The 14,901-nt window shown below is 37.1% G+C and overlaps 1 protein-coding gene across 1 annotated transcript; it reads left to right on the forward strand.

Moving 5' to 3' along the window:
- Positions 1 to 15: 15 nt before the first annotated feature.
- Positions 16 to 486, forward strand: LOC107058839 (uncharacterized). The gene has a single exon (XM_015305017.1). The coding sequence runs from the start codon at positions 16 to 18 to the stop codon at positions 484 to 486; it is 471 nt and encodes a 156-aa protein (XP_015160503.1).
- Positions 487 to 14,901: the final 14,415 nt, after the last annotated feature.

Consider the following 14,901-nt stretch of genomic DNA (forward strand, 5'->3'; position numbering starts at 1 on the left):
AAGACTCCCATAAGTATGTCCCCCTACCAACTTGTATATCGAAAGTCTTGCCATTTGCTGGTAGAGCTTGAGCATAAGGCTATATGGGCACTAAACAAGCTAAATTTGGATTGGGGCGCCGCATCATATCAGGGAATGAGTGACTTGAATGTCCTTGATGAGTTTCGCCTAAGAGCTTATTATAGTTCAGCTTTGTACAAGGAGAAGATGAAAAAGTATCATGATCGAAGGATTGAAAAGCAAAAATTTGTTGTTGGTGATCTTGTGCTTCTATTCAACTATAGCTTGCACTTGTTTCAGGGCATGCTAAAGTCTAAGTTAACCGGGCCATTCTTAGTAATGCACCTGCTCCCATATGGAGCGGTCGATCTGGAGAACAGTGGCAGAACAAGGTTTAAGGTAAACAGGCAAAGGATCAAGGTCTATCTGGGAAACGCGGAAAGTGTGCAAGAAGTTGTTGAGGCCTATTATCTTGATGTAGTCTGAGTAATCAAGAGGCCTGTGTCGTGCCGCGACGTTAAATCAAGCGCTGCTTGGGAGGCAACCCAAGATGTACCATCTAGACAACTATAGGTTTTTCTTTTCGGTTTGGTAGTTTTCTTGGTTTATTTGTTTTTCTATATTCTTTTAGATAGGTGCTTTATTTTCATTTTAGTGTTGGCTAGTTATAGCATAGGGTCCGTGCCTAAAAAGTGTCCAAAATATGTAAAAAGGAAGGCCTAATGGCATCTGCAGGGACGAAAAGAAAAAAATGTAGAAAATGTCTGGTGCAGAGGTCTACGGAGACTATCGATGGTCCGTAGGTCAAACTACGAACCGTGAATGGTAGTGGTAGACCCCAGGTAAGTTTCCTAAATTTTTCTAAGTACGTAAGTGACCTATGGAACTTATCTACACTCCGTAAGTCGACCCACGGACCGTAGACGGTGTCTCGTGGCTCCAAACCCTAAAACTGCATGACTCGACCCGAACCTCTTTTAAGTAACCCCCCCCCCCCTAAAAACCCCCCCCCCCCATTGTTTAAACATTCCCCCCGTTACCAAAATCCACCCAAACCATTTTTGTAAGGTCTTCTCCTCCATAACCCTCCATATTACCACAATATCCCATTAATCAATCGACCTTCTTACCCCAATATTCCCAATTCACTCTTCTCTCTCCCAAATTCTTTCACTCCCCATTTCCTAGAAGTTCTGGTGTCCGGGTTCGATGAAAAAGGCTAGTTGGAGGTTGTTGGAAGTCTAAAGTCTTCACATAATCACCCATTTTCTTGGCTTGTAAGGTAATTGACTTTCCCTTCACTTTGAATTCTGATTCATTGTTGTTATAGAAAGTGGATCTTGACCTTGGGTTGTTGATTGTATTAAATTGTATGTTAAACTAAAATTAGAAACACCTTTGGGACGATAGATTGTGAATGTGTTGTGTTTGTAATATGTTAAATCTGTGCATTAAGAGTCTAAATGAAATTTTCGACTTAGGGTTTCTAGTCCCATATGTAATATCTATAAAACATTTGAGTAATTAGAACCTTACGGATGACTGACTATAAAAAATTGTGTTGAAATGTACGATTAGACTAAGGTCAATTGTTTGAATTGGTAGAAAACTTGGTTTCTAATAGAAGCATGCCTGATACCTGGCACAGACCTGATCCACAAGACCCCGTCTATGGACTGTAGGTAAGTCTACGGACCGTAGATCAAGTCTGTGGTATGTGGCACAAGCAATTCTACTAAGTGTGGAACCACGCAGGTGGACTACGATCCGTAGGTCAATCTACGGACCGTTCTACACATCCATGGTTCCCATCAGAGCCCAACTTTTTGAGACCTTTGACCTACGGAGGAGATCCACGGACCGTAGGTCAACCTATAGATCGTAAGTGGCCACTGAAGCTACTATCTAGAAATATTTTAGTTTTTGTTTGGTTTGTTCTATGTTCTAAAAAAATTTCGATTGTGTTTTTATTTTATACGGGTGCTAATTCTTCCTCCACATGTACCATGGCCACAAAGAAGCCGTTGCCGAAAAGGGTAGGTCCAAATCAACAGCACCAACCCGTCGGATGACCGTCAATGATACTGATGCGGAGAATGACCCCGCATATGTCCCCCCCACCAAAAGGACATCCCCCACAGCACCCAAGACTACCCGAAATCAATCCAAGCAGGTGGTTCCCGACGTAGTCACTTCCTCCCACTCTGATGAAGAGGATACACTGATCGGATCACTGGCTAGGTCTGCTTCTGGTTCTGAGTCCGCCTCTGCTTCAGGGTCGACTTCTGGCTCCGCCACAAGCTAAGTTCACATGACAAAGCCGCCTCGTCTGATGAGGCTACTAGTTCGGGGGAGGTTCCAGTGCCACCAAACACAGACACTCATTTGGTTGCTGAGGAGCCTAATAGATGGTACGTTGAGGGTCAATGGCAGATATACATGGATGCCTCGATGTTAAATGAAAAGAGGAAGAAGGCCCAGCTGATCACTGAGAAGCGCAGAGTTCTCACAGAGAGGCTACACACCATACCCAACATCCACCAGCTCTCTCAAAAACACAAATGCGAGTGGATGGATCGGATCCCTGGGAACTATAGCGCGGAGATAGTGAGAGAATTCTATGCCTCCTATGCTGCCACACTTTGTGGTTCTATCGACAAGAGGTCCAAATCCACAGCCCAGGACCTCTTACTTCCACACTAGTCCGAGGTTTTTCGGTTGACATATCACAGATCACCATCAGCCGATTCCTCTATTGTTCGGGGAGTATTTCAGCACTCAACACCACCAAATTTGACTATTGGTGGGACATTGTAAGGAGTGAAGCATTCCAGCGTAATGTAGAGCAGATGGAGGCCGTATTAGTTTAGCTGGCCAGGCACATAGTTGTGGATGGAGAGCCTGTGGAGTGGCTCAGCACACCTCACTTGTGTATTCAAAAGGCCACCCTCAATTTGGTGGCCAAGTTCTTTTGGCTTTTGGTATGGAACAGGGTATTGCCCACTAAGGCTGATAATGCGCTTACTTGGGATAGAGCAGTGATGGTTCCGTCCTTGGTAGCTGGGTTCGAGATCGACTTTGCCCACATGTTGTTGGCGGTGATCCATAAGAGGGCATTCCGGACCACCACCACTTTACCCTTCCCGTGTATGATCTTTCAGTTGTGCAGTATTTCTAGGCTACATATCTGGCATTGCGACCCTTTGGTACAGGTGACCGGGACCTTTCATATCGACCTTATTAGGGATGAGGCCAACGTAGCTGCCCCACGACGTGGTCCACAGATTAAGGTGCCATAATTAGGAGCAGATTTAGTAGATGATGTGGAGCAGATACAGGGTGATGACCCTGCCCCTCCAGCCCACACTGATGATGCCCAACCTCCCCATCTCAGGCCGTTAGTCGGGCCCCTAGCTCATCCAGAGCCACCCCACCTTCAGGAACTGTTGTTGTGCCCTAGGCTCGAGTTCATAAATTAGAGGCTCAGATGGTCACACTGCTCCATCATGTGAAGCCATGGATGCAGCGGTCTATTGCGGAGTCTGAGGTTAGAATGGGGCAAAGGATGGAGACCATGACGGAACACAAGGTCCAGGGCATTCATAAGCGCCTGGATGCCTTTGAGTTGAGAGTCCTCGAGCGACCATCCCCTGCTACAGATCTGTCCTCCTTCCAGGCCGAGTTAGACAGTCTCTGGTCCGACCTTGATGCCATAATTGCCCCTCCCACAGATGAGCTAGAGTCTGCACCTATTGCATTATCTGATGATACAATGCTTGATGCTTTATTTAGCGATAATCTAGCACAGCCCGAGCCAACCCGTACTTATGGGAAGAGGCACCGCTCTAATCACATCTCTGATACTACTGAGGATGTTCGAGCTAGGAAGTGGGAACGCCAGCAAAATGAGCAATCTAGGAGAGCATCCATTGTGGATGAGGAATTGCGCCAGCAGAGGGTTCGTGAGAGTGCTCTTGGAGCCTCAATATCAACGCCCACCACTGAGGGCATTATGCGAGATATGTGAGCACTACTGATGGTGCGGTAAGAGTGATTGATAGCACTACTGAGGGTGCTGCGATAGATGATGTGAGCACTACTGAGGGTGACCCATGTTTTATTCCAGCGAGCTCCGGGAAACCGGACCCACCCGCTTGTTGATAAGTCTTCGGTGTTATGCGCCACAAGTTTGCTTCACCTAATCCTTTAATCTTTACTTTTGTGAATTGGGGACAATTGCACTCTAATTTTGTGGGGGTGGGGTAAATGTATTGCGAGTGATAGGGTGAAGTCTGAGTAACCCAACTCATAATCCTCTGTTGGGGTTTTCTTGCCTGTGTTCTTTTTCCCCAAGAGACTCTCTTACTTTCTGTTGAACCAGCATGTATTAGGAGTGTAAGTGTAGAAGCATGCGAGAGAATGAAGCATGATGGCATAATTAAGAATGAAAAATGATACCCGTCCAAAATTTGTGATATGTGCTAAAATCTGTAGGCTAGAATGAGTTGAATGTGTTGGCTTTGAGTATGACATGATAAAGCACAAACTTGATCTCATTACTTAAGCTAAAACTTGAACTGGGTAATCTAATAATCTGATAATGAAACTATGTGCCAAGAGTGTGTGAGAATGGTTGATTGTTCAGACAGTTTTGTGCCAATCTAGAATTTGCCCCGTTGGTCCTGCTAAGATAACCTAGGCTAGAAGTTCGGAAGTGATCATAGGCCATTGCTCAAATTAGTCCACTTAAGACTACAATGATCTAACCAAATGTTAGTAATATTCCCTTTTGATCCAAATATTTGAGCCTAAAATTGACCAATTCTTTTGATTCACCTAACTCACCTTCCCTTAAAAACATTGTCTTGGCCCTGGTCCCTCCTTGGACATGTGCACCTCGACATCAGCCAAAAGCCTAAGTTGAGGGTGGCTAAGCCCAAAAGATACCTTAATCTTGACCCTGGTCTGACATCGAACATTGTGCACCTTAACTAATGCAAAATGCATAAGTTGAGTGTGGCGATGAAAAAGTAAACCAAATGAAGAAAAGGTATGGAAAGAGTTTCATGTTAAAAAGAGGAAAAATTATGAAAGAGGATGTGACTTTGTGCAAAATAAGCAAAAGAAAAGTGTGAAAAGAAACAAAAGAAAAGAAAGTAAAAGAAAAAGAAGAAAATGAGAAATAAGAGTCAAAAACTCAAATGTCGCATCCTTGGTTGAAAAGAGTTAAGGGAAAGAAATTGAGATGAAAAGTTGCCAACAATAGGTCAAGGAAGAGGTAAATAGACAATGTAATGTCAATGAGGTCATAAAGTTACTAAAAAGTACCTAAATGTACCACACCTGACCCTGAACCTACGTTACAGGCTAACAAAAGCCCTATAGTGATCTTAAAGTCACTAAAAAGTACCTAAATGAGTTAGCTTGTTCAGTCTAAGAAAAAATATTTTCACTCAAAAAGAGAGTCGGGATAAAAAGCCATGTTATTGCTTATGCTTGAATGTCTGCTTCTACACAAGTGTCGTTTAGAGTCTTAGTGCGTCGCTTGAGGACAAACAACGAGTTTAATTTGAGGGTGTTGATATACCATGAGTTTATGGTAATTTTAATACATTTAACTTAAGAGTTGTGTGTGTCTAGGTCCATTTTGTATTGGTATTGATGTGTTTTTATTAAGTTTGCAGGATATAAGTTCGGACGTGGGAGTTAGGAGACAGCTGAAGAAATGTTGCAGAAAAAGCCACCTACGGACCGTAGGTCCAGACACAGTCCGTAGGTGAAGGGCGTAGAGTGATGGGATAGGCTTGAAGAAACAATCAAGGAATTCTTGACAAAGTGCTAAACCACGACCATGATCGACGGATTGTAGGTTGATCTACGACCCGTACAATTGCTCCGTCAAATCGTTCAGAGAAGGGGGTTCCAGTACCTGATTTCAAAAGTCTAAGTATGAAGCTACGGAGGAGGATCCACAGACCGTGGATCGAGTAACGGTTCATACTATTGATCCGTCATTTGTTAGTGAAAGCTGGGTTTCCAAGCTGCTGAAGGATTGTCTAAGTATGAGACCACGGAAGGGACCTACGGACCGTAGGTCATTCCACAGTCCGTAGGTCAATGTCGTCAACTGCAACCTCGTCCAGAAACTTTATTTCCTTATTTCGCTTCCTTTTTCGTTGGGACTTGTCTTTCTTTATATAAGGCATTTACACCTCGTTTTGGGGGTTAGACTTTATTACTTTTGTTCTAGTCTTGGCTTGGGAGATTAACTTGCAACTTTAGCAATTCTTAATTTCCTAAGTTCGTTTTGAAGATTTTGCCTTCGAAATTCAAGTTGAGATTGTGGTTTTATTCTTCTCATTACGTAAGTTCATGATTTCTTCATCTAAAAATATAAATTGTGCTCTTGCTACTATGTGTAACTAAATCCACAACTAGGGTTGTGGGAACCATGAACGATTAACAACGTATGAATAGTAACTAAATAATTCCTCAATAGTGTTATTGCATGCATTGAAAATTCTTTCGTTTAGAAGTCTTTTTCACGAGTGGACGTGTTAGAATTCGCCTTGTTGCTACTTGCCGGACCAAGGAGGTAGTTAATAAGAAAAGAATTAGCAACATAGATTTAGTGTGATACTATCTAATAGTCTAGTGTCAATTGGTGCGAAGGTGAAAACTAAGCCATACATTGATGCGATGTCTAATATGAGGTAAAGGTAAGGGTTAGCAAATTATACACACGTAGCCGGACCAAGGTGCGGGGTGAAATTCTCTAGTTGTCGGACCAAAGAATTAGAGATACCTAACCTATCGCTTGGCAAGTAATACACTGGGAAAGGATTGTTATTACTAGGATTACAGCGTTATGAGCTTATGGGGAGCACATATACCCTAGTTACTTTTTCTTAACTACAAACAAGCATTTGTTACACAAATCCCCCCCCCCTCTTTACTTACTTGTTTTGGAAATACGTTGACTAAAAGAATATAATCGTAAGTTAAGTTTAAGTCTAAACCATATTCCTCGTGGGATCGACCCCAACCTCCAAGTTGGGTTCTTTACTTGATAACGATCCCTTATACTTCTTTAGGGAGGTGTAATTTGAGCGTATCAGGGGTTAAGTTGACTTTCATAATAAAACTCCGTAATTTATGTGTTTTTTTGTAGTGTGAGCTGCTCGCAAAGTTTTGTGACTTTAGTTGTATCACCTAAATGATTCACGTTTGCGGCACGTCAATTTCTAAAGTCAAACTTTGAATAAGAAAAAGAAGAAGAGGAGGAGGATGAGATTGTGGTGGGTATTAATGTCCCTGAGCTTCTTACCATAAATACGTTTCCCTTTTAAGAAAAGGTTTAAGATTTGACTAGTCCTTTTCTTGTAGGAAAAAATTTATGACTCTATAAATATAGGCTTGTTCCTTCTAACTAAATCGGCATTCACAATGTAGTCCCAGGATTTGAAAGTTTCGGTTGTGGGGTAGAATTTGTGAACCTCCTTATATTTTGAGTGAATTGGTTGAGGTTATTTCTCTCTATGTTTTATACTCTCATATTTCTCGTTCGTCTTCCTACTCATGGTCTTTCGAGATTTGCTTTACTATCTTCCGCATTAGACTTAATTATTTCGGTCCTAACAGATTGGCCGAATGGCCGTCTTAGTGATAGCTAAGTTATTTTGAATAAGAAAATTTTACTCAATGGACATTTTATCAACTGTATCCTTTTCTGTTGTACTTGAAGCTTAATACTAGCAAAGACAGTAATAAGTAAATAAAGGGAATCATTCAATTACTCGGAGAAGTAGGATATATTATATTATAATATGTTATATTATATTCAAAATAGATCGAAATGGTACATTATTTAATTTCTAAAACACAGCTGTTAAACTATATATATGACTGAAAAACATAAAACAAAGCTTCTTCCATCTACGCCAATAGGCAATAGTTATTTTCTGCATCCTGCTAACATGCATAACTTACTGCACCCTGCAAAATTTTTTTCTTCCATCTACGCCAATAGGCAATAGTTATTTTCTGTATCCTGCTAACATGCATAACTTACTGCACCCTGCAAAATTTTAAAAAAAATTAAAAATTAGGAGCATATATAGTTAATAATGTAATAGACGTATAATTAGACCGGTTGGTACAAAATGATAGTCAATTAACTTGCACATATACATGGATTTAGGAAAAGAACAATACTTACGTTGTTATATTTATAAACATTTATTGTAGAGTACTTTTTATTATACCCCTGACAAGTTTCAAAAGATATACTCCGTCAAATAAGTTTTTGCAACCTGCCCCTAGCCCTAGCCATGAATTATACCTTCTACTTTTTTTGTTGTGGGATAGTGAGGGTAGTAGATAGGTTATTAGAAACTACTCCCACCATTTCAATTCGTTTGTCTGATTTTGACTTGGTCAGGACTTTAAAAAAGTATAAATAGCATAGTCTTAAATTAAAGATATATAGAATTTGTTAATCAAGTATTTGTGATAAAAGGAAAGACGCGTTCTTTCCTAAAGGAACTAAAAAGCAAAGTAAAACAAGAAAATTGAAAGAGAAGAAGTAGCTACGTCGAGCAGTCAATTGAAGGGCTAATTTTATAAGGGAGATTGACACCACCTTTGTTAGGGAGAGTAGCAGCAAGATCGAGGTTGATGTGGCTGATGGTTGCAGCAGTAGATTTAATACAATTACAAGCCGCTTGACGATTAGGAGTAGTGGCGGCTTCGCCATTGAGGGTTTCAATTCAACTACCGCATTATGTTGGAAGAACACCACCTTCCCTCACCAATTCGCTGCATGGAGTCAGCCTCTCAATAACCTGCCCACAAGAGATGATTGCTTCTGCATTGGGAGTTAACATCACACCTACTGCTGCAATCCACATAACCACCAACAATGCTACCTTCACCATGTTTACTATAAAATACTATGTATTTATTTGGACTATAAAAGGGTAGTTTGTTTTTTTGCTTGGTGTGTATGATAAAAGTTGTGAAAGAGCACTTTATATAGAGTTTGTAACTAATTACACCCTCCGTTCCTATTTAGAAGTCACCATTTTAGACTTTACGTCCCTTAAGAAACTTGGTATGTTTACTATTGTAATTTTATTTAGTGATCTCTTGAATCATGTTTTCAATAAATTAACATAAATTAATTTATTTGGATTAATGAACATGAATAATCATTCAGTTTTTCTATGTCTATCAAATTCATACTTTCAAGGCTAATAACTATCAAAGGTAAAATAGTCCATTTGTCCCTAATTACTTGTCCACTTTTAAATTGACACACATTCTAAGAAAATAATGATTGACATAGTGAGTTTACCATTTTATCCTTATTAATTATCAAATCGATAAATTAAAAATTTAGGATTTCCAAGAAGTTCTATCTTTCTCAAAATTAATTAATTGAGGGTATAATCGGTAAAAAGAAATTGTCCTTTATTGATTTGTTTAAATGGACGAGTAAAAAAGGACAAGTAAAAAAGGAAAATTGAACAAGTAATTAAGGACAGAGGGAGTATGAAAAATAATGTCATTTATGCATTAATTTTGTGAAATTACAAGTATTAAAAAATATTTATTTTTAATAAAGACGGCATATAAATAGAAGCAGGGGAAATACCCCATTTGTCCCTAATTACTTGTCCACTTTTGAATTGACACACCTATTAAGAAAATAATTATTGACATAGTGAGTTTAGCACTTTACCCCTATTAATTGTGAAGTAGATGAATTAAAAACATAATATTTTCAAAATTTCACCTTTTTCAAAGTAATTAATTAAGGATATAATAGGAAAAAAATTGTCATTTCTTGATTGTCAAAATTGACGAGTAATCAGGGACAACTAAAAAAGAAAAAGTGGACAAATAATTAGGGACATAGGGAGTACTATTTGAAACAAGGTAGGACCAGAATTAGTTAGTTAGGTGTAAGCATAGCTAGGTATAGTTGGTAGTTGGACACAATTTAATGCTTTATTGGTGATGTTTCCTGATCTTACTGAATTTATGTTCGATGTGATTTGTTAAAGATCCGGCGAGTAATATGTAAACAAGTTTGAAGTTTCTATTAGTCCTTCCCCTGGTTTATTTAAACAACTAAAAGTGACATTATTAGTCCATTCAGTTTAATTTAAGTGTCTTTATTAGTTGACTGAACATGAAGTTTAAGAAACAAATGGGACTTTGGAATCTTGTCGTCTAAAAAATATATGTGTTTAGCTTTTTAAATCTTGTGGTCTTATCATGTCAATTATTCAAATTGAAAATTTTACTAAATATTGTTGTCTCCCGTATTTTCATTAGAAAATCAGAAATACTAAAAGATGAAAAGAAAAAATAAAGATCTTTCCGAGTACACAGAATCCACTGTATGCCCATAAGAAATTTTGTTCTCCTCAAATATCCGATGTTGTAAATTAATTCCTTCCAAGATAAAATGGATTAACCATTAAAGAAGTAGTGGTACCTTAAAGTTCGATAATTTCAACATACACAGAATCCACTGTATGCCCATAAGAAATTTTGTTCTCCTCAAATATCCGATGTTGTAAATTAATTCCTTCCAAGATAAAATAGATTAACCATTAAAGAAGTAGTGGTACCTTAAAGTTCCATAATTTCAACGAACTCAAAAAGATAGCAACGAGATCATACACTCAGATACGATCAATCGATTTTGTTTGTAAGAAATGTATGTATAACAAGAGAAGAATTTGATGCAAAAAATGAGAAAAAGTATCTCTATTTCTAGCCAACAAAGGACAGTTTGAAAATGTGTTCATTGTGCCTTATTGGAAAGGTCACACCTCCTTGAAAAAGAGACAACCTTTTACAAAGGTCACAACCCTTTGGAAAAGGCACAACCCTTCAGAAAAGACACAATCATTCGTAAATGTCACAACACTTCATAAAAGTCCCAACCCTTCTGGAGATCAAGTCACGACCCTTCAGTTTCTATTCACACCTTTAAAATCCAACAATCCCCTACATGAATGAGAATGACTATTGTTAAAATATAGCATGAATAACTGTGTGACTCGTAAGTAAGGATTAATTGCATCTGGATAAGTACGTTTCATTTTGAACTTTCCATAGTGAACGAAATGTCACAACACTTCATAAAAGTCCCAACCCTTCTGGAGATCAAGTCACGACCCTTCAGTTTCTATTCACACCTTTAAAATCCAACAATTCCCCACATGAATGAGAATGACTATTGTTAAAATATAGCATGACTAACTGTGTGACTCGTAAGTAAGGATTAATTGCATCTGGATAAGTACGTTTCATTTTGAACTTTCCATAGTGAACGTATATCGGATATACTCGGTCAATCAGTAGATTTGATATCTTTGAACAGTCGAGCTTTGGTGTATACCTAGACCATATAAGTTACACAATCAACCTTGAACTATTTTTTGTTCTCATAGTTTTGTTCGTTTCAGCCATGAATATGTCTTGTTTTATAAGTACGTAGAGAACTTGCCTTACCAGATTCTCTTTGGAGCGGCTTACACTTCACACATACATAGGTGATTTCCAAATGTGTTATCCTGTATATACATTATTTGATAAACCATGTATCAAACTTAGAAACCATTATCATAATGCATTTATCCTTGTTACTGAACATTGTCTCATAATGAGAATGGACCATAACATGATTTTGACAATGTTGAACTTTGTTTTATCTCTTTCAACCTAAAATTTGGGATCTCTAGTCTTCTAGGTAGATTTACTGCCACGATGAATTGTCCTCAACCATAGTCCTATTCCTTTTTGATAATCTATCAACTCCATCACTAATTAGCCCTTTTGTAAGTAAGTGGATCTGACACATTATTTCTTTGACTTTACATAGTCAATTATGATAATTTCACTAGAGAGTAGTTCTCTAACGATATTATGCCTACGTTATAAATGACAACACTTTCTGTTATACATCCTGAATCATGTCCTACCTATTGCATCTTAACTCTCACAGTGTATACATATTGGACAAATTCCAGAGTCATTTAACTTTTTCACTGCGCTTATCTACAGTGACAAACTCAGATTTCAAAGTAGAACGAGTGTTACATGTCTGTTTGGAAGATTTTCGAGAGACTGCTTCTCCACCAAGAGTAAATACATATCTACTCATGAATTTTACTTCATTTGACCTAGTGATTCAATCTGCATCACTATATTCTTCCAATACTTTTGAATATTAGTTAAAGTGAAAATCATAGTTCGTAAGTATCTTTTAAATACTCCCAAACTCTTTTCATTGTCATCAAAATGAGTTTGATTGCACTTACTCGTAAACCGACTCACTGTACTAATAGCACACGCTATATATGATCGCGTAAACTTCATGATATATATCATACTTGTCAATACTCTATCATAATCCAATCTTGAGTCACTTTTGCCTTCATTCTTTGAAGTACAAAGTTCACATTAATTAGAGTCTTGAAAATATTGAAATTAAAACTTGTCAAGTACCTTTTCAATGTAATGAGACTGTGAAAATGCTAAATCTTGTAGATCTTTAAGGATTCTTACACCTAAGATGACATCAATAACTTCAATGTCTTTCATATCTAAGTTGTTTTCTAACATATACTTAGTAGCATTTATGTCAAAAATGTCTCTATTGGTGATCAACATGTCGTCAATATCAAAACAAACAATATTGACCTTGTGATTTGGAGTTTCTTTAATGTTAACACATTTTTCATATTAATTAATCTGAAATTCATTTGTCAATATAGTTTAGTCAAACTTCGCATGTCATTATTTGGGTGCTTGTTTTTAGTCCATAAAGTGACATAACAAGTTTACACACTTTCTTTTCTTTACCAAGAACCACAAAGCCCTCAGATTTTTCCATGTAAATTCCTCCATCCAATTCTCCATTTAAGAAAGTTATTTTCACATTTATTTGACAAATTTGAAGGTCATATACCGTAACTAGCGCAATTAATATCTAAACTGATGTATTCCTAGTAAGTAGATATTAAGTATCAAAATAATCAAGGCCTTCATATTGTATAAAGCCTATGACAACAATCTTGCTTTGTATTTTTCAATAGTTTCATCAACTTACTTTTCCTTTTGTTGATCCACTTTGAACCCAAAAGTTTATTTTTTGGAGAAAAAAATCAACCAACTCAAAAGTATGGTTGCTCAAGATTTAATCTATCTTACTATTAACAGCCTCTTTCCAAAAGTATGAGTCCACAAAATACATATCTTCTTTGAATATTTGAAACTCATTTTCAAGAAGAAATTTTATAAAATTGAAGACGAAGGAAATAGTTGTCCTTTGACATTTACTACGCCTCTGAATTTCTTTATTAAGTACATTCTCATTTGGTTCCTTCCAAGGTCGTTTAGACCCTTGCCTATCTAAAGGTTCTGACTTATAAACCATGAATCGGCATGATTTACTGATCGTAGCATATCCAACGAACATACAATCCACAATCTTAGATCCTATTTTGACCCTTTTGGAAATAGCAACTTGGATTTTGACTGGATACCCGCACAATTTGAAATACTTCAAGTTGGATTTTCTTCCTTTCTTTTTCTCTCATGGAATAAAATATTTTTTGAGAATTGTTAGATCACTATCTTTCAAGAGTTATTGCATGTATATACTTTAAGGGGAGACATACAATTTTGTATCCTAAACACACAAAACTCTTTGTTTCTCTATTTTTGAACAGACAAAACTTTTTGCTAATCCCTTTCTGAATATACAAAACTTTTTCTTGTTCCCTTTTGTTGTAATGATAGCTTTGCCCCACAAGTTGTGTGATAAACTTGAACTTATAAGTAACACATTCAACATTTTCTTCAAAGTTTGGTTTTTCCTTTCTACAATTTCATTTTATTGAGGTGAGTATGAGCAATAGTTTGATGGATGATTTCATTTTTCAAACATATTTTTGCAAAAGGAAATTCGTTTTCTCCACATCTATCACTTCTAATCATGACAATCTTTTGATCCAACTAATTTTCAACTTCAGTTTGATATTTCCTAGATGTTTCTATTGTTTCATCCTTACCATTCAACAAATAGACATAATAATATCCAGGGTAATTGTCAGTAAAAGTTATAAAATACTTTTTCCCACCACGAGATGATGTTGACGTCATATCACAAATATCATTGTGAATCAACTCTAAGGAATTGGAATTCATTTCAATAGATTTATTATAATGCTTAGCATACTTAGATTCAATAGAAACTTGACATTTTTATTTATTGCACTAAAAGTGAGGCAAAACTTCTAAGTTGAGAAGTTTTCGCAAAGTTTTGTAATTGACATGTCTCAAGCGTTCAAGTCATTAATAGTTCAACTCAAGAAATTAAGAACAAGCAGAAATATTGAGTTTGAAAAAACCTTCCATGAGATTACTTTTTTCCTCAACTATTTTGTTCTTTGGTTCTTATAACTTTGTCAAATAAAGACATTGTTTTAGAGTCGAGATGTCCTTTTCAGAAGGACATTTTTATAATATTCAATTTTGGTGTTGTAGAATTATCTATGATCATAGTCTCATAGTTCCAATAAGGACAATATGACCCAAATGATAGATCATGTTTCACCAATGTTCATGTCTACAAGTGTATATATATAATTTTATGGTTTTATACTAGTCATATCATATACTAGTAAAGAGAGACTCAACGACCACAATATCAAATACACTCCAAAAATTTTGTGGGTGTAACATAATACAAGAATGTCATTGAATTTCATATCTTGTACTTTCAAATTTAAATTATACACTAAGTGTTATTTTGTCTTTATCACAAGCAAATATTTGAAATAATTTTCCACATATTTTTTCCATGCTTTCAAATTGTAT

This window comes from Solanum tuberosum, unplaced genomic scaffold, assembly GCF_000226075.1.
Source record: "Solanum tuberosum cultivar DM 1-3 516 R44 unplaced genomic scaffold, SolTub_3.0 scf00670, whole genome shotgun sequence".
NCBI lineage: Eukaryota > Viridiplantae > Streptophyta > Magnoliopsida > Solanales > Solanaceae > Solanum > Solanum tuberosum.